The sequence below is a fragment of the Heterocephalus glaber genome, unplaced genomic scaffold (assembly GCF_053883595.1).
Source record: "Heterocephalus glaber isolate CG9 unplaced genomic scaffold, H.glaber_assembly_v1.0 deba00001428, whole genome shotgun sequence".
Taxonomy (NCBI): domain Eukaryota; kingdom Metazoa; phylum Chordata; class Mammalia; order Rodentia; family Bathyergidae; genus Heterocephalus; species Heterocephalus glaber.
This window is the reverse complement of record NW_028258293.1, coordinates 25,543,344-25,569,327: the sequence shown is the minus strand read 5'-3', so window position 1 is coordinate 25,569,327 and position 25,984 is coordinate 25,543,344. Positions and strand designations below refer to the sequence as shown.

Below are 25,984 nucleotides of genomic sequence, written 5' to 3'. Positions count from 1 at the left end.
GGTTTAGAGAAAATAAGTGGTTTGCAAAAACTTGAAATGCTAAATACAACACAGAACCAGGTTTAAATTCCAAAGCTCTTTTTACTATTCAATAATATCTTCATTGTCTTTATTAAAGGTCTTTTTTTGAATGGCGACTGGTGCATAATGGGATCAACTGAGGGTGCAAGAGAAGTCAAGAGAACCGATGGATATAAGGCTGAACTCTGTCCCACAGCCTAATATCCCAGTAGCTATCCTAGTCACTACTGTATCCATGGCATGTGCACAAGGAGATTAGGTAAGGGCCAGCCATGAAAATCTGCTTCCTGGATCCGAGAACCAGATCCAAGTACCTATCCTCAATACTGGTGACCTGATTATTTCTCTCTGTTTTGAAAATTTTCTATGCACTCCCACCTCTGCATCCAAATGCTGTTCACCTCATACTGTGATTTCCTGCTTCCAGATTTCTGCCTATGTCATTTTCCTCTTTTTTAAAAAAATTATTTATTAGTACATATTTGTGATACATGACTACTTTTATTGTATTTGACACATATACATTACACATCTTAATTCTTTTTTATGTCCCCTTCACCTCCTACCTTTCCTCCTTCCTCCAGTTATTAGTCCCCTTCCCATTTACAGTAGATCTATATCCTTGTTTCCTTTTATCTTCTAGTTTGCTCTTATTCATATTTCTCATATAAGGGAAACCATATGGTATTTGTATCTGATTTACTTCATTGAATGCTATAGTTTCAAGGTGCATCCATCTTCCTACAAATGACTCAAACTTACCCTTCTTTATGGCAGAGTAATACTCCATTTTGTATAACTACCACCTTTCCTTTATTCATCTGTTATAGGCATTGGCTGCTTCCAAGATTTAGCTGTCATGAATTGTGTTGCTATAAACATCAGTATGCGTATATCACTGTAATATGATGTCATTAACTCTGTTTTGAAAATTCCTAGTAGGGGAATGTAGCTGGGTCAAATGGAATTTCAAGTTTTAGGTTTTTTTAGGAATCTCCATACTGATTTCCATAGTGATTGTACTAGTTTGCATTCCCACAAACAATGTAGAAGTGTTCCTCTTTCACCACAGCCTTGCCAGCATTTGTTAATATTTGATTTCTTGATTATTGTCATTCTTACTGAGGAAATCTCAATGTTGTTTTAATTTGCACTTTCTAGTGGCCAGTGATGTTGAACATTTTTCATGTATTTATGGCCCATTTGTATTTCTTCTTCAAAGAAGTGTCTATTCATTTCAGTCACCTATTTTTTGACTGGGTCTTTCATTCTGCAGGTTCTATATCCCATGTTCCAGAGCAGGCAGAATATTGTAAAAATGGCTGTATTTCTAAAACTGACATACAGTTTTAATGCAATCTCAATCAAAATACCCACAGCATTTCTTGAAGAACTAAAAAAAAATGTCTAAAATTTATATGGAGCCAGAAGAGACCCAAAATAGCAAAAGCAACCCTGAGTAACAAGAACAAAGCAGGAGGCCTCACAATCCCAGGATTCAAGTTATATTACAAAGCACAGTGATAAAAACAGCATGATACTATTACAACAACAGACACATGACTCAATGGAACGGAATAGAGAATGCAGAGACAACTCCAGGCACAGCACATGATCTTTGACAAAGGGGTCAAAAATATATGCTGGAGGAAAGACAGCCTCTTTAGCACATGGTGCTGGGAAAATTGGCTATATGTACATGCAGAAGACTGAATCTAGACCTATGTCTCTCACCATGTACTAAAATTAAAATGGATCAAAGATCTAAATATTAAAACAAAAACACTTAACTTACTACCAGATAAATAGGTAAAACCTTGAAGTTATAGGCAAAGGCAGGGACTTTCTGAACAGGGCCCCAATTGTGCAAAAATTAACATAAATAGACAACAAATGGGATCATAGAAAATTAATTAGTTAATTATTATTCCCTTGCACAGCAAAGGAAATAACCAACAGAGTGAAGAGACAACCTACAGAACGTGAAAAATGTTTTGTTAGCTACACCTTGGACAGAAGACTACTATCTAGAATAAATGAACCCAAAATAATTAGACCTCCCCAAATTTTCCTTCTTCCTGGCTCCAGAGTTTTCTTCTTGGACAACATTTCCCCTATTATCTCAGCCCTCGGCAATGGCTCTTTTCTTAGAATGGATAGAGCAATGCGGTATGAGATGCCATCCTTGTACCATCTCAATCTTCGTAGCCATCTTATAGTATATAAGAAAGATTCGGACCATGCTACACCATTGCTTGGCACCTTACATTTGCAACTCCAATCTCATCCCCTACCAAGCTGCAGGCACACTCTTCTTCTCCCTGTTCTTGAGCATACTGTTTGCTCCTTGTGTTAGATAGAGTCTTTGCACTTCTGTACTTCTGTTTCCTTGGCCTGGACTCTCCTTGCCCCACACGCCCTCACCATCAATCTTCCCATGCCCAAATCTTTCTTGCCATTCATGTGTCAACTCAAGTTTTTTCTCCTGGCACATCTGCTCTGATGACACTAAGTCTTTCCTATACCCAAATGTCCACTGTTGTTCTGTAACCTAGTTTTCTTCATGCTGGTTTTCTCCACCGCTGAACATTACCTTCTGCATTGATTTGGTTGTTTACTCATTATCCACAGGTCCCCATTACATGTGAATTCCAGAAATGCAGGGACCTTATCTACTTGTTCCCTACTGCCTCTTCAGTGCTAAGGACAGTCCCCGGCTCTAGAATGATTTTATTTACTTAATGGATAAAAGAAGGAAGGAGGGGAGAACAATAGAAAAAGGGAAAGTAGGAGCCTATGGTGCTGGTGCCTTTGTATGGTGTTCTATAGTCTTTGATGCTTAGTGGATTAACTAATGGTCAACTTGGAACACCCAGCTTAACTGAGTCAGTGTGGTCTGGGCACGGAAGACCCACCTGAGGATTATTGCCAACTACATGAAAAGAGACCTGGAGGGGAAGATTGTGGGCTGTTGATTTTCTTGGAGAAGTTTGCCAAGGGTGGTTTTCTTGATCCAAACTTGGTTGTCCTCTCATCATAGGAGGAGCTCAGTCCTTGCTGTCACTGGGAAGTCTTTGCTGTGAGCATCACTTCCTGGCTCCAGTGTAGATCCCTCAGCCTGGTGGCACAAATCCTTCATCCTGATGGCAGGCTTTCTAGCTACCACCACTGGCCTTTGGGCCTTCTCCATGCAGATCCTTGATACAGACAAGCAGGAGACATTGCCGTGGGCTCTAGGCCTCTGGCTGGATTCATGGAGGACTTTGCCTTGGACTCTAGGCCTTCAGCTGGACTCGTGCAGGACACTGCTGTGGGATGCAGGCCCTTGGCTGGATTCTTTGAGTCTCTAGTGAGTGGCTAGATCTCTTGAATTCCTTTGCATTTGACTTTTTGGGTGAATATCAGAAAATAATCCTATAAATTATGTGTCCTGTATTAAATTTATTTCCCTTGCAAACCCTGACTACAACAAATGCCTTCTCATGTGTTTTATTTAATTCTCATAACAAAGCTAAGAAATACATACTATAACCCCATTTATAGGCCAGATTGTTAATACTTATTAGATACTCTTAAGTGCTTTGTTTTTATATGGAATTAAAGAAAAAAACCCAAAACTTGAGGCACAAGATAACAGTAGGTTACAAAGTCAAGATTTAAATTCAGCCTGGGTCCAGACTCTGTACTCTCTACTAGACACAAATGCCAGAGATTCAGAGAAATTAAGTCCTTTATATCATAAAGGTCTCAAAAATTTTGAATTTTTGAGTATTGGGCTCTAGATCTTTGTAGTCCTTGTTTTTCCTTCTGCACCACCAGGTCCCCAGTAATAGTGGGAAAGTGTGAGGAAGGCAGAAGAAGCCAGGATAAAACCTCCTGCACTCCTTCACTGTCTTCCCTCTGCCCTTCAACATCCCCTCTCCTCGAACCTGTTCCATACCTTGCAAGGCTTACACCAAGGGATTTCCTTACTTTCTTTCTATTGGCTGATAGGGGCTTGAAGGGATGTTATTTAATTCCCAACTCCCCTCTTTCTGGGTAGGGTAATCATCCCATGTCTAAGGGGTAGTCCTCTCCTCAGGGGCTCCTGATCCTTTGTGACTGGTCCCACACCACTGTCCTAGACACTCTTCTCTGATGGGTTCCCTAAACTCTACCCCAACTTTGAAAGTTATTCTTGTATCCAAAATTTCTCAAATTACTCAGTGTGTGTGCCATTGGCTTGTGTCCTCTCAGAACTCCAACTCTCATCACACTCACAGTTTTGCCAATGAGGCCAACTAAGAAACTTCAGACGAAAAGACTTGTGTTCCATGGACCTAGATTGATTGAATAACCTCCAGGGTTCTTCAAGAAGCAGGCATATCCTATTCAGACAGAATTTCCCATTCATATTTCTTTGTCTGTGAGAAAATATGGAGCCTTCCAGTGTTTTCTGAGCCAGGTGATTTCTCTATTATGAGGTTAGCCTTCCATAAGCTCTCATCTTTCAAGAATCAAGTAACTGACCCTTTGCCCTCTATGGCCTTCATATTCAACAGAAGTTTTTGTTCCTCCTACAAATGTTAAAATGACATTATAGATACACACAAAGATATCTATCTGATCTATAGATATATCACAAACCTATATATGTCGATAGATTAATAGATAATCTATGTGTGTCTGGCATGTCATTTATTTTTATAGAAACTCTATAGTTTACTAGTAATGGTATAGCCAAAGTGTCAAAATAATTTAACTACTATCTTTATTTTAGGTAAAAACTATTATTTTAATTAAAATCTAGGAAAGCAAAAACAAAAACAAATATCCCTCGTGTAAGCACTCTTTTCTGCATGTCACTTTCCTATCTTCACCCACATAGTCACTTTTATTTTTACATGGCATACATGTAATTTCACATTTTTCCCTTAATGTTATAAACATCAGTATCCATAATTATATTTTACAATGATAACATGCTATTCCATGAGATAGACACACCATACTTTGAGCGACTAATTCTCTTTTCCACCCAACATGGTTGAAAGCATCTTTGTTTGCATTCACGCACCAAAACCAAATCTTACTAGCTTTCTCAATCACTGGCTGGGTGACTTTTTTTAAGTCATTCAACCTCTCTGTACCTTCATTTCTCACGTGTCAAATCAAATGGTAATTATAATAACATGTGCCTTTTGTATGTCACAGAGAGGTTGCAAACAGCTGTCTGAGATAATAGATATGAATATGTTTCTGAATTATATAATTATAAACCGCTTGGTCACAATAGCACATGACCCTATTTAACTTTCTTCACAGTGCTTATCTCTAGCTGAAATTATATTGTTAAATCATGGTTTCCTGCTTGTCTGCTCCCCAGACTAAACTGTAAGTGCCCCAACAATTGAACTCTGCCCATTTTATTCATCCTTGAGCCCCCAGAGTCTGGTATATAGTAGGTTTAAGAAATATTAATCCACAAATTCAGAAATATAAGTGTGTTTTTATTGAAGAATGAAGAAAAGTAACTTAGTAACAAGATTCCATTTTTTAGGCTACTGCAAAAGTCATGTAATTTCTGCCAACCTGGGAGAATACTGAGAAATAGTATTGGGTGAATACATGCAAAGGACGGTAGGCATTTACAAAAGCTTGTATTCATCCTAAGCAAACTAGTGCTACTCTAAGTACTAGCTGTGCTTCTGAATGGACAACACATCCTAGTAATGGAAAAAACAGTTGAAAGAAGGGAATCTTTTTCTATGACAAACGACATTGAATCTAACAGCCCACATGAACCCCTGGCCTGTGGCCTATATCCGGCAGAGACAAGTGGGCTGAAAACTAGTATGGAGATTCCTCACAAAACTGAAACTAGAAATTCTACTTGATCCAGCTATTCCCCTTCTAGATGTCTTCGCAAAGAGTCAAAGACATTACAGTGACCCATGCAGACCCATGTATACAGCAACACAATTCATAATAGCTAAACATTGGAAGTAGCCCATATGTCCATCAACAGAAGAATAGATAAATTAAATGTGGTTTTTAAACACAATTGAGTACTACTCTACCATAAGGAATGATAAACTTGAGTCATTTGTGAAAAAAAAATTAAAGCATCTTGAGACCATAATGTTCAGTGAGATAAATCAGACACATAAGCTTACATATCACATGGATTTGTTTTTTGTACGAGAAACCCAAAGTATAAATAAAGAGCAAAATAAAGATAGGTGATAGGAAGAAGAGGGATAAATCTTTCTAAACAGGGAAAAGATCAAAAGACGGAGAGGGTGGGGGTGGGAGGAGAGGGAAAGGGGATGATAAAAAGGAAGTGTAAGATGTGTTACGTACCTGTACCAATTGCTCCCCAGGTCTGTAAACTTTATGCACTACCAACATGTACTAATGAAAATAAATAATAAACCAAAGGTAAATACAAACCTTGAGACCCATTCTGGAAACAGCAGGCTGATGTGGGTGAGAGAACAGAGACGGAAAGAAAAAAACTAACCAAAGGCTTAGCTTGTGAAGATGCTTATTTTTTCTGCTATTTTGTGGATGGAAAAGTTTTCTGGTGTCCTCTTGTGTTATTGTCTCTAATTTATTACTTCCGGAAACATATGATTTAATTTCTATTTATTGTAATAGTAAAAGAAAAAACAAAAAGCCACAAGTAACAAGAACATCACAAGTGTCTCCATATCACCTCCAGATGTTGTCATATTCCCATCCTCCCCCTCTGTGATTCTCTTGCTTTGCTTCATTTTGTTCCTTAGTTTGGCAAATGCAAGACTAAGGCATGAAGCACCACCCTCAACCCCATCCTCCAGGTGTTTCTTAAGCATCCGCATATTGGGGAAGACCTGGTCGCAGCCCATGCACCTGAAGCCACTGTACAGGTCCTCCAGCACCGAATCCCGGGCCAGATTCTCAGCCTCTTCCCTTTCCTCTTGCCCTTCCCCGGGCAGGCCATTTTCACTGTCAGTTAGGACATCTCTTAGGCACACAGAAGAGAGGCTGGCTTTTGAAGGGATCTTCTCAGGAAAGGTCATTCTTGCTATTCTTGTCATCTTTGTGGGGGGCTCCAAATCATCTTCTGTATCCCCCAAGGAAGCCGTACCCCTTTTCATTGGGACAGGCTGATAGTAGACATTCAGGACTCTTTTCTTTTCAGTAGATGTTGCAGACTCTAGGGGGTTATTGGCCAAGGAGGAAGGTAAATGAGAATGTGCCATGGAGGAGAAATTCTCCTTCTCCATCAAATCTTGATTTAAAAGCCTCTTGCAGGATCCAGGACCTGGAACATATTGAGGTAGTATGTTGGTATTTGGAAAAGAAAGCTTCAAAAATAATGAGATAAGATGGCCATGAAAATGTCCTGGGGTGGGGTCATATTTTGTGTGTGGTTTGTGTCATGTAATGTACATGCTTTGTAATCCTATGTGGAAAATGAGTTGTGTAAGGCAACTACTATAAATTATATACGTACATACACACACGTATATAGACATGTACATGTGTGTGTGTATACATACATATACAGAGTCTGCCAAAAGAAAAATAGTATGTTTTTCAATTACCCAAATATGGGGCACCATAGAGGATGCTGTAGATTGCAGGAAATCCACTACATTGTCAGCTCTTAGGGAAGAAATTGAAAACAAGTATGTAGCAATCTCAATGACCAAGGTCACCCAAGCAGCAGTTCTCTGCTAATGGGCTCAACTTTGAGCACCTCTTGTAATTGTAGTGCCCAAAGATAACTTGCATTAATCTCATTGTATCTCAATAAATGCAGTATTAAAATATTTATACAAGTTTTTCTTTTCCTGAAGTGTGTATACATTTTTGGGGCAGAGTCTGTATATGTATGTATACAGACATATATTCTGGTATACCTTTGGTGACTGTCTGGTACTGGCAAAAGCAGATAGTGCTGTGTCTGTGTGCGTGTGTGTGTCTGATACTGTATGAGATAGCACATGTGATTTCATTGTGGATATTGGTAGATGGTGTGACAATAAATAGCCTTACATGTTGGAGGAAGTGTTTATGACCTCAGCACATGCAGCTCTGTGAAGGGCTGAAGGCGTGGTGGAAGAAGTGACTTTTGTGTGAGAACATATACATATTAGAAGGGCACAAGAGTTTTCTAGTATTTTGTCTACTAGTAGCATTATGAAATTAAAACAGGTTATCTATGTGAGGTAATAGTTTATCTGTGTCAGGTGATATGAAGTTATTTACAGGATTAAGGTGTAAAATGGTGGGTGAGTCTGAGAATGACTTCTGGAATGTGGGCATAAGGCTGTACCTATGTAACGCTGATACTGGGAAAATAGGGAGAGAGGAGATATTTATGAGAAAGATAAAAAGGAGGAGAAATGGTCTGTACTTAGTACAAAGGAGTGTGACATGTGAGTGTGAGCTGAGTTTATACACTGATCTGAGGGGGAAGACTCTGATCCCACCTCCTGCACATCACATAGGCCACTGCCTCACCCACAGTGGCCCCAGTGTTCACATGAAAATGTGTGCTGAGGAACTCTGTCCTCCTCTAGAAGGCAGATTTCCTATCTGCCCCTCCCCAGAGGAGTCAGTGTTCATCCCTCTTCCCTGAAGACCTTTCATGTATGTAAAGGAAGTGAATGGGGTTGGGTAGTTTTTCCCTCACCCCTTCACCCTTCATTTTTCAAATAAACTTTTGGGAGTTAGGAAAATGAACATGGTGAGTTTTGGAAACAGAACCTGGGCAGTTTTGGAGAAAAGTGGTCATTTATTCAGTTGTTGAACAAACAGGGTCTGCTCCACCTCTGTTCTACCTCAGACCTTTGAGAATGAACTTGTCTGTAAAATGGGAGCAGAGTAATCAAGAGATTATACCTGAAATAGCTGATTCCATTCTGCTCACCCTCTGCTATTCTCCAAAGCCATCTTGTCCAGTGTCCTCTCCCAGGAATACTTACTGCGTCTTGAACAGTGTTGTCTTACTTGGGCAGGAACTGCTGCACTTCAGTCCTCTGTGTTTCTACAGGGATCCTGCCCTCAAGGTGCCTTATGCCCCTCAAACTTGGTACTGTTTCATATCGCTTGCCGCCTTCTACATATTTCATACTTTGTCTACATCTTACTTCCTAGAGATTCTCAATCTCAAACAAAAGATTTGGTAAATTTTTGTGTTTGAAGAAATTAAATATTCATGATCTTCTTATGGTCCTGTTCCTGTTCATAATGCCCAGCAAAGTATAATCAATGAATAAATTTTTTCTCCATGTAATGGAATATAGGGAGTAATGACAATATACACTGTAATCATATGCCACATGGATAACATTCATAAATATAAGGATGAGCAAAAATGATCCAGACAAAAAGTATATATTTTGCACTTCTATTTACACAAATTTATCTCCTGACTGGCTCCTGGCTTCTAAGGTCATCTAGAAGTCAGAGTAATTATTACTATTTGCATGGTAGGGTCAAAAAAGTGAAACTATTGAATTCATGTGCATGTGAAAGATTATAAGAAAATGAGAAAAATAAGCAATGCTGATGGGTTTGTGTAGGAACACATGTGTGAATATTGGCTAGGACAATAAGTGGATGTGCTGTGTTCTCGGACTGGCTATCTTTTTAATGTGTTTTAAGTAAGATCTTTTGAGGACCCTATTATTCTGGGCTTCTTCTTTCCTGACAGTCTACCATGCTTTTCTCTAGTTCCTACTGACATACTGTTCCTATGTGAATCTGATCATACTCTTATCCTCCCGGGCACTCTCCTACTATTTCCTGAGCAGGGCCCAGTCCTCCAATGATCCTGGGCTTCCTGAAGTCCTCTCTTGTGTTTTCCCTTTGACATTTATTGCTTCCACTGCTGATTATTTTCAGTTTCTTTCTGGCTGAGTACCCTTGTATCAACTGATATTCAGAACTATTCAACTCAATTCTGAGATATTCCTAGACCCCAGCTCCCCTTCTGTACTCCCCTTCCATACCTGCATCCAAGAATTTGTCTTTATAAGAGAAGTCCTCTGAGGGTGAGGAAGAACTGTCCGCCACTTTGTGGCCTTGAGTATGGGCCAGCACCTTGGCTCTACCCTGCACAACATCTTGTAAATCCAACTTTCCTGAGAAATGAAATAAAAAAGATACAGTTCTATTTTGGTGTTTATGTGTATCTATTATAAAACATATAATGAGTCTACTATTTACATGTTCACTGAATACACTTTGCCTCCATCCTCAAGGGTAAACAATACGGCTCCTATTAGTAAAATTTTAAATGTAGAGCAGTATTTATTTTGTCAGTACTTGTTACAGATCATTACATTTGCACAAAGTTTCATTGGTGCAGAAACTGCTTGCTTCCACCTTTCAAATTGGACAGAACACTGTATTCTAGTTATTGAGCTTGATTGTATTTCCTACCAAAGAAAATGAAAAGTGACAAATGCCACTTCTGTGGCCATAGAAGCCTCTGTCTCTCTCCATGTAGTCTGCTTTTCCAGTCGACTAGGAAATCAGTCGACTGGAAAAAGTTGACTAGCCCTGGGTCTCTGCGAAAGATGTGTTAATGATGACAGTATTTTTCTCAGCCCATGAATTAGTTCACTGAGGGCAACTGTCCTGTTGACCTGCTCATCAACATGCTAGCAGTTGATTCTATGTGTAGTAGTTATTAGAGCTTGGAATCTTCTAGTGAAGTCAGGTTGTAAGGTGTTTTTGAGAGGCAAATAATCAGACTTGGTATACAGTAAGTGGACAATTATGTTAGATGATAGTATTTATCCTGCTTTGGTTTATTTTTGTATTTTTTGTGTGTATGAGTAAGTATGGGTATGTGCTTTTCATATTTCATGGCTTACACTTGACATGTTTGAATATATACTGATGTAACTGAAAGTGAAATAAAGACAAGAACACTCCTCTGGGCCTCTGTACAAAGGACCAACAGAAAAAAAAGAAATCTGAAAATCTATTGAAGTATCAGACTGTTCTCAAAAATGTGAGCTACTCTTTGGAATGTTGGGTGTGGCTCCAATCTGTCCCCGCCCACGACTGAATGGAGGTCCTCCCTCATAATAGCTATTTGTTTACTGTTAATCTCCAAGGTAACACAACTGCTAGTTTCTAATTTTTCCATAAATAGCCAAATACTATCTCTTATTTCATAATTCATGGTTAAATGGTACATGCATGTTTATGTGTGTGCATGTGTATTTCTTACATTTCACAAAGAAGTCCTGGAAAGAATGGCTATTATTAAGGAATGAACCAACAACAAATGTTGGTAGGGCTGTGGGGAAAAAGGAACCCTTTTCCTCTGTTAGTGGGCATGTAACCACTGTGGAAATCGGTGTGGAGATTCCTCAAAAAACTAGGATTAGAAAAACAAAACAAAACAAAACTAGGATTAGAGGTCTCATTTGACCCAGCTATTCCCTTTCTGGGTATCTTTGCAAAAGAACTAAAAGCATCATACTGCAGCCATATATATGTGCACCTATGTCTGTGGTGCTATAGTTTGTAATACCTAAATTTTGGAAACAACCAAATTGCCCATCAACTGATGACTGAATAAAAAAGATGTGGCATTTTTATATAATGAGATACTACTCAGCCATAAAGCAGGTTAAACTAAAAGCATTTCTAGGTAAATGGATGCACCTTGAGAGCATACTCTTAAGTGAAATGGACACAAAGGTATAAATATCACATTGTCTCTCTAGTGCGAGAAACTGAAAGTGTAAATAAGGACCAAAATGTATTATAAATATCGTGAAATAGGAAGAAATTGTACAAAAGAGGAGCTAGTGAGGTGGAAGGAGGAAAGGAAGAAAGGGAAAAGAAAAAATATGAGAAAAGAAAGATAAAATGGTAATAAACCTTTGTAAGTAAGGAGAGGAAGAAGGGTTGAAGGCAGGGGAGGGGAATGGGAAAAAAATCAAGATATATTATGTACAGGTACAAATTGCCTGTGATGAATATGATCATTATGTATACCTACACTGTACCAATAAAATGAATTTTAAAGTTCTGGAGACATATCTTCATAGTCTGAAACAAAACTAGCTTTTTACTCCTGAGTAAATAATTATTTGTGACTTCACAGTCATTTTTGTACACCATTTCAACTTATTTTAAAAAATGTTTTCTTCAGTTCTATGAACCAGTTTCTTCATCAAAAGGGAAAAAGTACTATGAAAACTTAAATTTCATTTACTTTCCCGGTGCCCTTAGGAAAAAGTCAAATGGCAGAAAACACATTTTTTAAAGAAAAAAAATAGTCTGGACAAAGGATGAGAGTGACCCAGAGTGACTGAATTGGCAGCCCCAAGCCTAAGGCACAGTGACAAGACCTGGATCATCTGAACCTTCCCTTTACTCCCAGACTACATGAGCCTTTGTGAAGGCATACATATCTCTCTCCTTCCCTGTTTCGGTCACTTCTTTTCTTCATCTTTCTCTCCTCGGGTCCTCCACCACAAACTAGAAGTCCACTCTTTTCCCTGTTTTTAGAAGTCAGTTCCTGGTTCCCTATTCCTCGAGAATATGCTAATACATACCTCTTGTACCCCTTGACTTTTTCACAGGTTGTTTTAAGGGTTTCTTCTGCTGGTGTTTTTTCTTCTCTTTATGTTTCATGGTTCAACTCTTCGCAGAATTGCTGATATCAAGTAAGAGTCTGAGACTGTTCTCAGAGAATTATTAGTAAAGATAAGAAATTAAATGTATTACCCCCCCCCCCGCCAAAAGCAAATAAGACACTATCTGTTCACTAGATCACTGTCCTTTGTAACGCTCACTCAGTATGATACCCTGGTTGGTATGATACCAGTTACCACTAAGGCCTCAGCAGGGTTCTACGACCTATTGATGACATCCACGGTGTTCCAGGACCCCACCAGTATTCACAGCACTCCAGGATTGCTTAATCTATTGCCTACGTTCATCTGTCACTGACTTGAACTTTCATACCCAAAGTGTAACAGATGATATTGATTAAACAAAGGAAATCCTTTGATGTGTCTAGGGATACTGTACTTCTGAATCTTCCCAACCCCAAGGATATGGCAGGACCAGAGAGGATTAGGCTTAGAACCATGCTTCTATCATGGAAATTAGTAAATATTACATCATAGTATTACTATTGAAGTTATTTGGAAATACACGTCAGATACATATTATAATAGAGGTGCATATTTGAGAGTACCTCATAAATCCAAACAATTCCAGCACTTATTAAATTTCTCCTGCTACTGTGTACATTCTCATGTATCTTCCCAATCCAACCTGTCTCCTTTGCCACTCTTCTCCTTCACTTCCATGATAGCTGGGAGAGAGACTCAGTTTTGACTACACCAAACCTGGTCTTCATCAGGAATTCTGTTCTTTTTTTTTTTTTTTTTTTTTTTGGAGAGGCACATTCATTCAGCTTCCTCCCTCCCGGGATTACTTCCTCTGGAGGACTGAGGACCAGCAGGAGGGCTGCCCCCCGACCAGTGTTTCCCAGTCACTGAGTCAGTTTAGCATCAGGGGGAGCTACACTGGGAAGGGATTTCAAATGGACACTTTACTACCAGGAAGCTGAGCCCTGAAAACCCTCCAAGGGCCAACAGCAGATTCCAGGCAGCGGCTCCTGGACGTTTTTGCTTTTAAATAAAACAGCAGCCCACACGCGGAGAAGCCACCTTACGAGTCCACAACACAAACTTGCCCGGGGCGGGGGGTGGGAGGCGGCCCCTCCAGGGAGGCAGATTTCTCTGCAATCTCAGACGGTGCATAAAGACTTCTGAAAAGCAAGCCCTACTTTTTAACACCAATTGGCAACTTGTCTCTCCCTATGCATTTCCAGCCCAGCCCGGAGCTCCAGTCCGGAGGGAGATCGCGGTTTGCGTCGGATGGATTTGAGGTTTCTCTGCTCACTCAGAGTCCCCGGCTGTGCGCAGCCCGCCCTGCTGCACGGAGGCTCAGGACACACGCGCGCATTCGGCCTTCACCCGACCGAGACCCCAGCCAGCGCGGCGTCAGCGAGGGGACACCGCTCCCCGCACTGCCCGACCGCGCCCGGCCCGGGCAGCTGCTCCTAGGCTCCGCAGGGACCGCACCTCCCGCCCCGCCCCCAGGCGTAGCCTCGGAGTGGCGGTGGTGAGGACAACAGGACCTGTGGAGGGCCTCTGGGCGCCCCAATTCAGGTCCCGCGCATGCATGCCTCAAACCCCAGGCAGAGTCGTCATCCTTGCGGCTCGGGCGAGGCGACCCAGGGGAAGCTCTCCAGGGACTCAGCTGGGGGAGGCCCTTCGGGAGCAAGACCAGCACTGGCCTCCCCTCGCGCGCCCCCAAACACAGGGGCCCACATTTGGGGCCCCTGCGGAGAGCCCCTGGGGTCCCGGCGAGGGGCGCGACGAAGCAGCGTGGGTCCTGGGACCCGGTGGTTGCCGAAAGGGAACGCCGAGGGCCGGGTCTGCGTCCCGCACCCCAAGCCGCTTCGCCTGAGCTGATGCGGCGCGCACAGCGCGGAGGAGAGGGGCGCAGGACTACAACACACAGCTCCAGTCGTGACGGTGCGGGCCGGCGGGCGCCCGGGGCCCGGACAGCGCCCAGTGCCCAGCCACGCCCCCTCCTCGCCCGCAGCAGCCCTCAGGACGGGGTGCTCTGGGTGGGCTGGGGGGTCCGGACCTGGCTAACTTTCCCAGCCCCGGGCCCACCCGTCCTGCCTTCCGCAGAGGCGCGCTGGGTGGACACGGCCCGACGCGGTTCCCACCGCATCGGCTGTGGGGCTCTCTCCGCGCCCGCTTTTGGGTCCCCTTCCCTCCGCACCCGCGCCCCGCTCACCTCTGCCCAGCAGCGCGCCCAGCACCAGGCTCAGAGCCCCGCACAGCGGCGCTGTCGGCCCGGGGGCCGCGCCCTCGGAGCGCATCCTGCCGCCGTCAGGCCGCCCGCCCAAGGCGCCCTCCGGCCGCCCCATGCCCGGCCCCGGCCGCTGCGTCTCCACGTCCGCGCCTGGGTCCGCGCCGCCAGGCTGCTCGCGCTGCGCCCGGGACTAGGAATTCTGTTCTTGTGGCTGACAGTCTCATGCTTCATGATTTTGTGCCAGCCCCCAGTCTGTCTTTTGGAACTTCTGTGTCCTGTAGAGTTTGAACTCTGAGACAGCGTTATTTTACCTTCCATTGTGTGTAGAACATACCGCATCTTTTAAGGTCAAACTGTTTCTTCTCTAGTAATTAATTACCATGACTCCCAGGCAGTGGCTTATCCTCCTTCAGCCTCCTTTACCCTATCACTTCTCTCTGTGGTTATCATTTTCCAGGGGCAGAGGTTTCTAGGTTTCAGAAGCTGCATGCAATCCTCATCTATTCTTCCCTTTCTTCAAGGAGCATCACTCTAACCTGTGCTTATACTGTCACATCTCCAGTCTGTCACCCAGAGAGCCCAGGATAATCTTTCACTTTCACACGTTCTTTGATTAATATACAAAGTAGCATATCCATATGTTTCTGCAAGTAGGAGACTGACATTTTGTGGAGTGAAGGAAAGAAAGGGCGCATTTCTGGCCTAGCCTACCAAGATAAAGTCGGAGAGAATCACAGATTCTATAGTAAAATACAGTAGTATAAGAATAGAAAGCAAAAGGTGAATAAAAAAGGAAAAATGTCACAGCTACTATGAAACATTGAATTAAACAAAGTAGAATGAAATAAAAACTTCACTTTGAAATTAAACATTAACCAAGGGACAGAACAATTACACAAGACTATTTATGCTATAAAACCTTGACAACAGCTGGGCATGGTGGTTCATGCCTGTAACCCCAAGACTCAGGAGGCCGAGGCAGGACAATGGTTGAGAGTTTGAGACCAGCCTGGACAACGGTCAGTACATTGACAGCCTGAACTACAAAATGTGACCCTGTCTCAAAAAACCAAGAAGACAAAAGATAAATAAAACTTTGGCAGTTACAGTCAGTAAGCAAGAATTCCAAGACAGGGATGATAAGGCAACGTAAAGAAATAAATATGAAAAATTCAGAGCTCTGAAAACTAAAATGCTAAAATATTGACAGTAGGTTTGTCCTAAATGGCTTCTATCAGTTCGAGGTAAAGATCTTTGTATAGATATTTTCATCAAGGTTTTTTTTTTTTTATCACAAAGGGATGTTTGGATTTTGTCAGAGGCCTTTTCTGCACCTATTGAAGTGATTGTGTGACTTTTGCCCGTCTGTTTACGTGGTATTTTACATTTGTTGATTTACATATGTTGAGTGATCTTTTCAATGATTTGTTGTATTTTGTTTACAAGCATCTTTGTGAGGCTGAGGATTTAGCTCAGTGGCACTGTGGCTGCCTCCCAAGTGCAAGGTCCTGAGTTCGATCCCTGGTACCAAAAAAACACAATGTAGCTACAAGCATCTTTGTGATGATTTTCACAACTACACTCATTAATGATATTAGCCTGTAATTTTGTCTGTTTTGGTGTCATAGAAATGTTAGATTTAAGAAATGATATTGCAATGTTCTCTTCCTTTCAATCTCATGGAAGAGTTTGAATGTTGGCAGTAGATCTTCCTGGAAGTCAAGATAAAACGCTGGGTTTTTGTTAATTGGGATGGATTTTATTACTGCCTCGATTTTGTCACCTTTTAACTGTTTGTTCAGGGTTTTTCTACCTTCTTGGTTAATTTTTTGTAATTCTTATGTGTGCATTAATTTATTCAATTCTTCTAGATTCTCCAATATATTGGAATATTTGATTTCAAAAAGTTTCTTATAATCCTCTGGATTTCTGCAATGATTATGGTAATTTTATCTTTTTCATTTTTAATTCCATTGATGTAAATATTTTCTTTCCACTTTTGGTAAGTTAGGCTAAGTATTTACCAATTGGGTTTGCCATTTCAAAGAATCAGCTGTGATTCATTGGTCCTTTTTATGGTTTTTCCTTTTGTATGTCTCAATTGCATTAATTCCTGCTCTGATCTTTATCATATATTTCCTTCTCCAATTTTGGATTTGGATTACTGTTCAGTTTTTAGGACTTTCAGATGCATCTTTATGTTATTTATTATGCACTGCTCTTTTTCTAATGTGGGCATTCACAGTTTAAACTTTGCTCTTAGAAGCGTTTTTGTTGTGCCCCATAGGTTTTGGTATATTGTAGTTCCATTATAATTTGATTCTAGGAAACTTTAAACTTCAAATTTGTTCCTTGAAAAAAAAAAAAGAAGGGAATCTTTATCCTTCCAGCATGTACAGACCCCTGAGTAAGCTGCTTGAGTCCATTTAAGAACAAGGGTTGAAAGTGTTCTAAACTTAGATTGTGGTCATTGTTGAACAACTCTGTTAAAATGCCCGAAGCCACTCAGTGCTACCCTGAATGAATTTTATGGTATGCAAATTATAGTTCAGTAAAGATATTTTTAAGGAAGAAGGAGAGGAAATGAAATAACCTGGATATTGAACTGGTTTTCATTGTGGTACACATATTATTAATAAAGGAAGCAATTCATCATAAGACTATATTAAATCAAAAGAATATATGTATTGTATTATCAAAAGAGTAAATATATTAAAGAAAATAAGTAGGAAGCACTTTTAAAGGTCATAGTCCAAACTCCAAATTTTTACAAATGAGTCAAGCAACTTTCTTGAGGTTACTCAATGAGCTAGGGGCAAATCTGGGGCAAAACCATGATCTATCTCCTCACTGCCAGAGCACTGTCATTTCTGTCACATCAGTGGTATTAAGCAGCAGTGAAACATGGAAGCATTTTGTTTCTGAATTCAAAAAAAGAGAATAAATTCCAGAAACTATCAATTATTAAATATGACATCAATTTTGATCTAATTATAGACTTTAAATTACGTGGTATACAAGCCTTTAGGGAAAAAATTGATGATTTCATTAAATCAACATCAATTATCAAGAATAAACATCACAAAATTGTTCTTTTTGCCTTATTGAAAAGATTCCAGTAGATTAGGGTTCAACACATATGTAATGTTTTTGATTTAACTGAACCACTTGAGAAAGCCTTTCACATTTCTTTTGGAAAATTTTTTTTTTAAAGTAGAGAAATGTGATCTGGTCACTAAGCATTACTTATTGAACAAGAACAAGAAGAAAAAGAAGAACAGAGAATGTCACATGGCAGAAATAAAGAAGGAGCTCAGAGCTAGAGAGTTAGGAGGCTCTGATATTGCTGTAGCCCTTGGGGTATCAGACAAGCATTGTTAACCCTAGAGCCCAAAGTGTAGGATTTTAATGCCTGCAGAGAACAGAGAACATGGTCTTTGGCCAACCAAGGAAAGAGGTATTTGGAACAGAAAGCCTTTCGTAATACCAGAGCTTCAAATGGCTTCCATAATATGAACCTCCTAGAAAAGCAAGAGGAAATTTTCTGCCATTAAGACAGTGCATGGGTAGAAAATAGTCATTATCAAGAAGCACTCTATGTTTCATGACTAGGTATAGTCAAAACTTACGATTATTCCCACTGTGAAAGAACTCCAAGCAAAGAAGCCAATATAAATGATAGTTCTATCCCCCAAACACTCACAATAGTTAAAATACAACCATCAAAAGAAGTGTCTATAACCTTACATGTAAAGCTTCCATAGGGAAAAACACCTCTGTTGAAGATGAGTTCACAATACAAAATTACCAACTGGAGGTTAAAACAAACCATTAAAATGAAAGATTAAAATAGCATGATAAAAGGATGAATTTAGAGAAAAAAACAAATGCAACTCTTTAAAATGAAAGAGCACATAAAACTAGAGTTTAAGAGAAGGGGAGGGAAGTACCAGACGAGTGCTCTGACAGTGACATGAGACTTCATATATGATCTAAGGGGCCCAGGGATTTAGCTCGGTGGCACTGCACCTTCCTCACAAGCACAAGGTCCTGAGTTCAACCCCATGAACTGAAAAAACAAAAATAACACTTAAGAAAATGTGGACTTAATTTAGTAATTACTAAAAAATATGGAGAAGTATTTAAGTGAGATACTAATGTTATTGCATTTATGGTTTAGAAAGACATCATTGGCAAACTTGCAATGAAAGATAGACTAGAAAATTTGAATCAGGAAGAAAAAGTAAAAATCATATTATTTAGGTCTCAGTTACAAATAACAGGAATGACAAAGTTGATCTTAGCAAAAATAAAATTATTGACTCATTTAATTGAAAAATACTGGCTACTTTATGCTTCATGAAGTGCAGGCTTGATAAACATGTTCAAATAATGTAATCAGAAACATGTCTCCACTTCAGGATTACTTTCTCTAGTGGTGATCCACAAAGCTCTAAGTCTAGCACAAAATGGGTGCCTCACCTTACTGACCCTTTGTAGAAATATACACAAACCATCTCTGCATGGCCCATCCAAGATACAGAAGGAGAAGCCAGGATGTTTAATCTGCCTGAGTTGAGGCAGGAAGAAGAGTGATTGCTGAAGGGAGGTTTCTAGGCCAATGTGTGCTCTTTTGGGTACAAGTTAAATTGAAAATAACAGTAGTTTCAACTTCTCTATCTGATGAGATATAAGATTTTCATGCCTTAATTTTCAATAAACCGAAAGAACAGAAATCAACAGAACTGGAACACACTGGCCTATTTCTCATGGTGTCTTCCTGTGGGGAGTCACTATGCAGCTTTCTTTAGGGAAATTATCTCTGTATTTCTTCCAGCAAGGCTGTCTAAGAACACTCCCATGGCAGTCATTCAGTAGTATTACAAGATGATTTTATACTCTCCAAGTGCTTTATAAAACTACCTTGGGATCTGTGTATATACATGAGGGTAATCTGTGTGGCTACCTTCCCTGTCCTGTCCATGAATTCTTCTGAATAAAATATCCTTCATGAATGTGTCCCAGGGATGTAGACCATAAGACCAAGGCTTTTTGACAATTCTGTGAGTTTGTGTCAATAATGTTTCCCTCCTGTGTGATTGCCTCAGGTTCACTTTGTGACTTACACAGGGTAAACTTAAGACATCTAATGTCAGAGTATAGTTCCAGGCTCTCTCTTCTGTTGTTGTTCTTTCATTTGTCTTAGTCACTTTCTTGTCACTGAGGAACAATACCTGATATTGGAAATTTAAAGGAGGAGAGGTTCATTTAAGTGCATGGTTGGCTAACTTCAAGGCAGGATGGCAATGGCACAGGGTCATGGCAGAGGAGAATTGCTCATAAAATAGTGTACAGGAAGCAGAGAGATCAAGAGAGGAGCAGGGAAGGGAGATGAAACCTTGCAAGCAACATCCCCAGTGAGCCACCTCTTTTGACAAGAGCCCACCTCCTAACAGCAAGACAGCTATAAGTCTCCATAACCTAATCACCTTCAAAAAGCCCTGCCTATGAGCACATGAGGTTCTTGAGGGGGAGGGACATCTACATATAAACCATAACATATTGTAGTACCTTTTTAATTCTTTTAAACTCACAGTACAATATCTACTTCTGTTAACCTCAAATTCTCCCCTCCTCTGTCTTCAGTGCCACCCCATGGGAGTGCTACCCCCAGGCTTTGATTCTCTTCTTTTCTTTCAGCAATCTCCACTCAAAAGACACCCAACTATAGCAGCATCTACTATCACCTCTCTGCAGATGAGCCCCCTGGTTCATGGTATTGACTTTGTCTAAACCTCAAATGTAAGGTAACAAGGAAAGGGGACCTTACTAGAACCTATGCAGTAAGTCCTAGCCTCCTGCAAGCCATGACAGCACAAGGCAAATCAATTTACTAGACAAAAAGATAAGAATGAAGATATATCATGTACAGGTACAAACACCCAATGATAGATGTAAATGAATTGAATACCTAAAATGTACCAATAAAAGAACTTAAAAAAAAAAAGATAGAAAAAATGAGACTTAGAGAAGAAGCTGAGCTGATCAATGACGCTCTGGGTTGCAAAGACAAAAGCCCCAGGGCTTGCCAAACCTTTATTCAGTACATTGGGAGAAACAAATATAACAGATGACTCAGGACAGAGAATTCAGTACATCGGGAGAAACAAATGTAACATTTGACTCAGAGGGCAGCAGCAGCAAAAAATCCTAGAACAATGAGGAACTATGCAGATAAAGATTTTGTTCCTCTCAGTGTCAGGTAAAAGGGCCGAAAACCAAGACCAGACCAGGCCACAAGAAGCCTTTATTAGGGAAATAGATCTGCTGGGCTGTCTCTGAACAAAGGAGAGACAAAAGCAATATGGCTGGGGCAGGGAGAGTCTTTTATAGAGACTGGGGTGGGGTTTGTAGGGGTTGAGGTGGGGTTGAGTGAGATACTGACTAGGGAATGGAGGAGCCGGTGATGTCACTAGGTGGTAGGAGGTGAGTGGGTATTAGGTTACTTTCTAGGTGGGAACAGGGGCATGCTGGGAAGAAGGGTTTATTCTTTGGTGGGAGCAACCATCTTGGCATGATGTCACACAGGGGAGGGGGCAAGGCACCATAGGAAGAGGGCAGCTACTATACATAATAGCTGCTGAGGTAGTGGGGGACCTATCACCTTACACCTAAACTGTTGCTTATGATGTGTTTTCTGTCAACAGTGTTGTATTAGTTTTGAAACAATGAATTATAAATGATCATAAATTTAGTAGCTTAAAACATTACAGATTTATTATTTTACAGTTCTATAGATTAAAATTCTTACACAGGTCTCACTGGGACATAATCACAACATGGGCTGGTATGCCTGTGTTTCTTTTTGGAGGAAAAAAACAACTGAATCCATTTCCTGGGTTTTCCCAGCTTGCAGAAATCACCAGCATTTCTTGGCCAATGGATCCCTTCCTTCTTCTTTAAAGCCAGCAATATTATATTACAGCTCCGTGGCCACTCTTCTGTAGTCACATCTCCCTCTGGGCATGGCTTACAAATCTGCATTTGGATGGGGTTCAGAGTAGGATTGACTGCTTCACTGAGTGACCATTTGAAAGGCTATAAAGATAGGGGATGGAGTACTGTGAAGGTTTGTTCCCTTGCTAGTGGTTGGTAATGTCTCAGTTAATGCTCAACCCTTAGCTGGGTTTTCCCAGGTGGTCTAGGCTTCCTATCAGTATGGTAGCTGGGTTCCAAAGCAGCAATGAGTGAGATAGAAACAGAGATGGAATATATTGGAGAAGAAAGAGAGAGAGAGAGCCTTACTCAAAAGAAAAACAGGGTCATTTCCACAACCTTCAATTCATTGAGGCAGTTACAAGTTTTAGTTATAGTGGAAGAAGAAATAGACTCTCTTTCTTGATGGGGAGTGACAAGATTTTGGATTGTTTATTGAGTAAAAAACAGTCTCCTCTATTTTACACATGCATGATATAAAGGTAGGTAACAAAGAGTACATTTAAAGAGGTAGTATCTCCAAGACTTGACCTCTTTAGTGACAAAAGGCATGGGTTACCCGATCTCGGATGTGTTTGGTCTTTACACTGTAGACAATGGGGTTCATCACAGGAGGAACTAGAAGATACACGAAGCCCATGACCACCTGGACTAAATGAGGTGCCTCCTTCCCAAAGCGATGAATGACAGACAAGCCAATCATGGGAGTGTAGAAGAGAAGGACAGCACAGATGTGGGAAACACAAGTGTTAAGAGCTTTAAATCTGTCAGACCTGGAGGTGATGGATAGAACAGTGTGCAGGATCAAGGCATAGGAGAGGAGGATGAGCAGTGAGTCCACACCCACTGTGGAAACAATGACAAACATGCCATAGATGCTATTGGCCTTGATGTCTGCACAGGCCAATTTCATCACTTCTTGGTGGAGACAGTAGGAATGTGACAGCACTGGGGAGCCACAGTAGGGAAATCTTCTCAGCATAAAAGGCAGTGGGAAAATGAGTGCTACACTTCGGCCCAGAGAAGCTAGACCAATTCTGCCAATGACTGTATTGGTGAGAATGGAAGCATAGTGCAAGGGGTGACAAATGGCCACAAAACGGTCAAAGGCCATAGACAGTAGCACAGAGGACTCCAGGAAGGACAAACAATGAATGAAAAAGAGCTGGGCAAAACAGGCATCATGGCCAATATCTCGTGCCCCAACCCAAAAAATGCTCAGCACTGTAGGGAGGGTACAGAGGGATAGACCCAGGTCAGTCAGAGCTAGCATTGACAGGAAGAGGTACATAGGCTCATGGAGCGAGGGCTCTGTTTTAATGATGAAAAGAATTATGCAGTTTCCCAGGATGGAAACCAGGTACATGAAGCACAATGGGATGGAGATCCAGATGTGCATGTGCTCCTGCCCAGGAACACCACTCAGTAGAAATGTAGAGGACATGCCGCTGCTGTTACCCAGGGATCCAAGTGTCATTGTATGTAGAGAGAAGGGATCAGTTGGATTCCCTCCAAAATCTTGAGATGAATTGTGGAAAGGCTGTTGATCACACCTAGCAATTGAAAGAAAACAAGTTAAAAACAAATAGACCTGTACTGTAGTGCTCCTCCAAGAGGCTGTTTAACTCTTGTCCTGGCTTCCTCTCAACATATTTTTGATATATATAGTCTCAGAATTTCAATAAGAAACAAAGACATGGAATTTTAAAGTGATTTTCTAAGATTGTGCAACTTGTAAGAGCCACATTTTTGAGCTGAGTATTTTACATAAGGGCTATATTTTTGGGTCTGCTATGGCTTCTGCATCAACCAACACCCCTTTCTCTCTGCTCTCTGGATATGTTTTGAGTCTGTGTCTCAGTATTTTACCCAAGTTGGTCTTGAGCTCTTAGTCTCAAGATATCCTTTTACCCCGGCCTCCTGTGTAGCTGGGACTAGAGGAGTCTGCTACCGTACCTAGGTTTGGACTTTGATTAAATTCAGTGGGAATCACCTAGAAGAGAGGATCATGGGAGGAAGGCAAGTTCAGTTTTCATCTTGGCACTGTGGGTCAGCAGTGCATTCCATCTTTGAAGGCCATCACGATTGTTAGCTATCTTTCTTCCACAGCAACTTAACCTCTTGGGTTTCAGTAATTGCTGTATTTTCTCCATTGGGTTAAGAAGAGAAAACTTCTTCACTTCTCAAGTTGGTCATATTAACTTTGCCTACCCTTAGGAAAAGACCTTCATTGAATACTTCTCCATTCCTCTTTTCTGCCAGGCTCCTTTAATGTTTCAGCTTTTCTGTCATCTTGTCTTTCTTTTCTTTATCTTACCTTCTTTTTTTTTCTCTTTGATCTATTTTCTTTATTTTTATTTTCTGATTTGTTAACTTCACCAGCTATATACAACCTTTAATACCGGTCAATGCTTCCCTTGCCTCCTTCTCTGTTATTCTGACATAGAAGCCTGGCCTACTCCAGGTAGCTCATAAATGCTGGTCTTCACACTCTAACTCCAGAGAGAACTAGAGATTATGAGATGGCTGTCTGTGAAGCTATTTCCTAACTGCTAGAATAAGAATCAAAGCCCTGGTTTACCACTCAGGCAATAACTGACATTCTCCAGAAGCCTAGGAATCCATCTTTTGTGGATCTAGTGGAGGGAGAGACCGAGGCACCACTAGCATAACCGCATCTTCAGTCTCTAGACTGAGCCCATGTAAATCGATAAAACAAAAGGCAGTGATGCTGTGGGGCCTCTTCTGTGATTGAAGAGATAAAGGCTCAGAAGTCTGGTTGGTGGACAAAGGCAATGTACTTCTTAGAGGCTCCTGATTTCCAGAGCAGTGATCTCCCTCCTCCCCAGTGACAAACTCTATAGACTGAGAGCAGGGGCTTTGCTTTGTTTACCTCTATAAAGCCAGTGCTTAGAATGTGCTCAGCACTTTTTTTCTTACATGAATGATTTAAATCTTTTTACTTGACTATTATTAACTTGACACACAGTTTATCTCCTGACAAAACCCCGTGGACAATATTCTGTTGATAATGCCATGTTATAAATTAGGAGATTGTAGATACAATTATTAACATTTCTGAAGTATGTGAAGCAAATATACACAATGAGATTTTAAATAATAATTTTTTTTCAGAGTTCAGGCTCTAAATGGTTGTTACATTGATGATTCTGGGTCAAATCACAATAGTTAAATAAAATCAAATACTTAATAAGCCTATAAGTAAAAATTCTGATCTTGGCTAAAGTTGTAAGAAACTGGGGCTGGTAATGTGGGTCAGTGGTACAGTGCTTGCTGTGCATGAGGGAGATACTGAATTCAGCCCATAGCATCACAAAAAACAAATCATCCAACGAAAATAACAACAAGAGCAAAACTTATAAGAATATATATCCATATATATATATATATCCATAGACAATCCATATATAATCAATCTATCTATCTATCTATCTATCTATCTATCTATCTATCTATCTATCTATATCCAAATAGTCTTCTCTCATTCCAAATGCCAGTGACATTAATAGCTAGAGTTATTCACTCACTGTTCATTTGAAGTTCAGTTGGCCTAAGGGCTGTGTCCATCAGCTTCTGCTTTTGCCATGACCCATGATTATCACATTCTTCATCATAATGAATTCAGAAGAGCTTGATAAAATTACCTGTTAGGGAGAGCCATTAATAATAGAGCTCATCAAACCAAAGCAGAAAATGTTTTAAAATAATGTATGGTGATAAAGAGGAAAGAATTTCTGATGAATATCTACTATTTACAAGGTGCTATAACAGAACCATTGCAAAAAGTAACCACGAAAGATCTTAGAAAAACCTTGCAACTTATTGTTATTTCCTCAATTTGCAGGCATGGAAAGAGAAGTTTAGAGAACTCGATAATGTGCCTAAAGCCATACAGCAAATCAGTGGCTGAGAGAGGATTCAAACTTAACTTTCTGGAGATCCAAAGATCATAAGGAAAATAGGAAAAAAATTGACAAATCTAGGCACCTGTTTCAGACAGCTTGAAGTGGGTGGGGATTAAATGACAAAGGTTAGAGATATGTAGAGTCTTTTGTTCCCACCTTCTGTTTGTGATAAGCTGAAGAGACACCCTCTTCCATTT

The 25,984-nt window shown here is 40.7% G+C and overlaps 2 protein-coding genes across 3 annotated transcripts; both read right to left on the bottom strand.

The window, feature by feature from the left end:
• Positions 1 to 5,539: 5,539 nt before the first annotated feature.
• LOC147828027 (protein FAM170A-like) lies at positions 5,540 to 15,385 on the bottom strand. 2 transcript variants are annotated; one of them, XM_087211836.1, is made up of 4 exons: positions 14,848 to 15,385; positions 12,579 to 12,703; positions 10,008 to 10,139; positions 5,540 to 7,309 (listed from the first exon to the last, which is right to left on the bottom strand). In XM_087211836.1, the coding sequence occupies exons 2-4, from the start codon at positions 12,655 to 12,657 to the stop codon at positions 6,645 to 6,647; spliced, it is 876 nt and encodes a 291-aa protein (XP_087067962.1). In that variant the 5' UTR covers positions 12,658 to 12,703; positions 14,848 to 15,385; the 3' UTR covers positions 5,540 to 6,644. The 2 variants fall into 2 exon arrangements, with proteins under 2 accessions (XP_087067962.1, XP_087067963.1); XM_087211837.1 differs by lacking the exon at positions 14,848 to 15,385 and adding an exon at positions 13,226 to 14,839.
• Positions 15,386 to 22,396: 7,011 nt separating this feature from the next.
• Positions 22,397 to 23,338, bottom strand: LOC101714021 (olfactory receptor 51G2). The gene has a single exon (XM_004863346.1). The coding sequence runs from the start codon at positions 23,336 to 23,338 to the stop codon at positions 22,397 to 22,399; it is 942 nt and encodes a 313-aa protein (XP_004863403.1).
• Between the last annotated feature and the right edge of the window lie 2,646 nt (positions 23,339 to 25,984).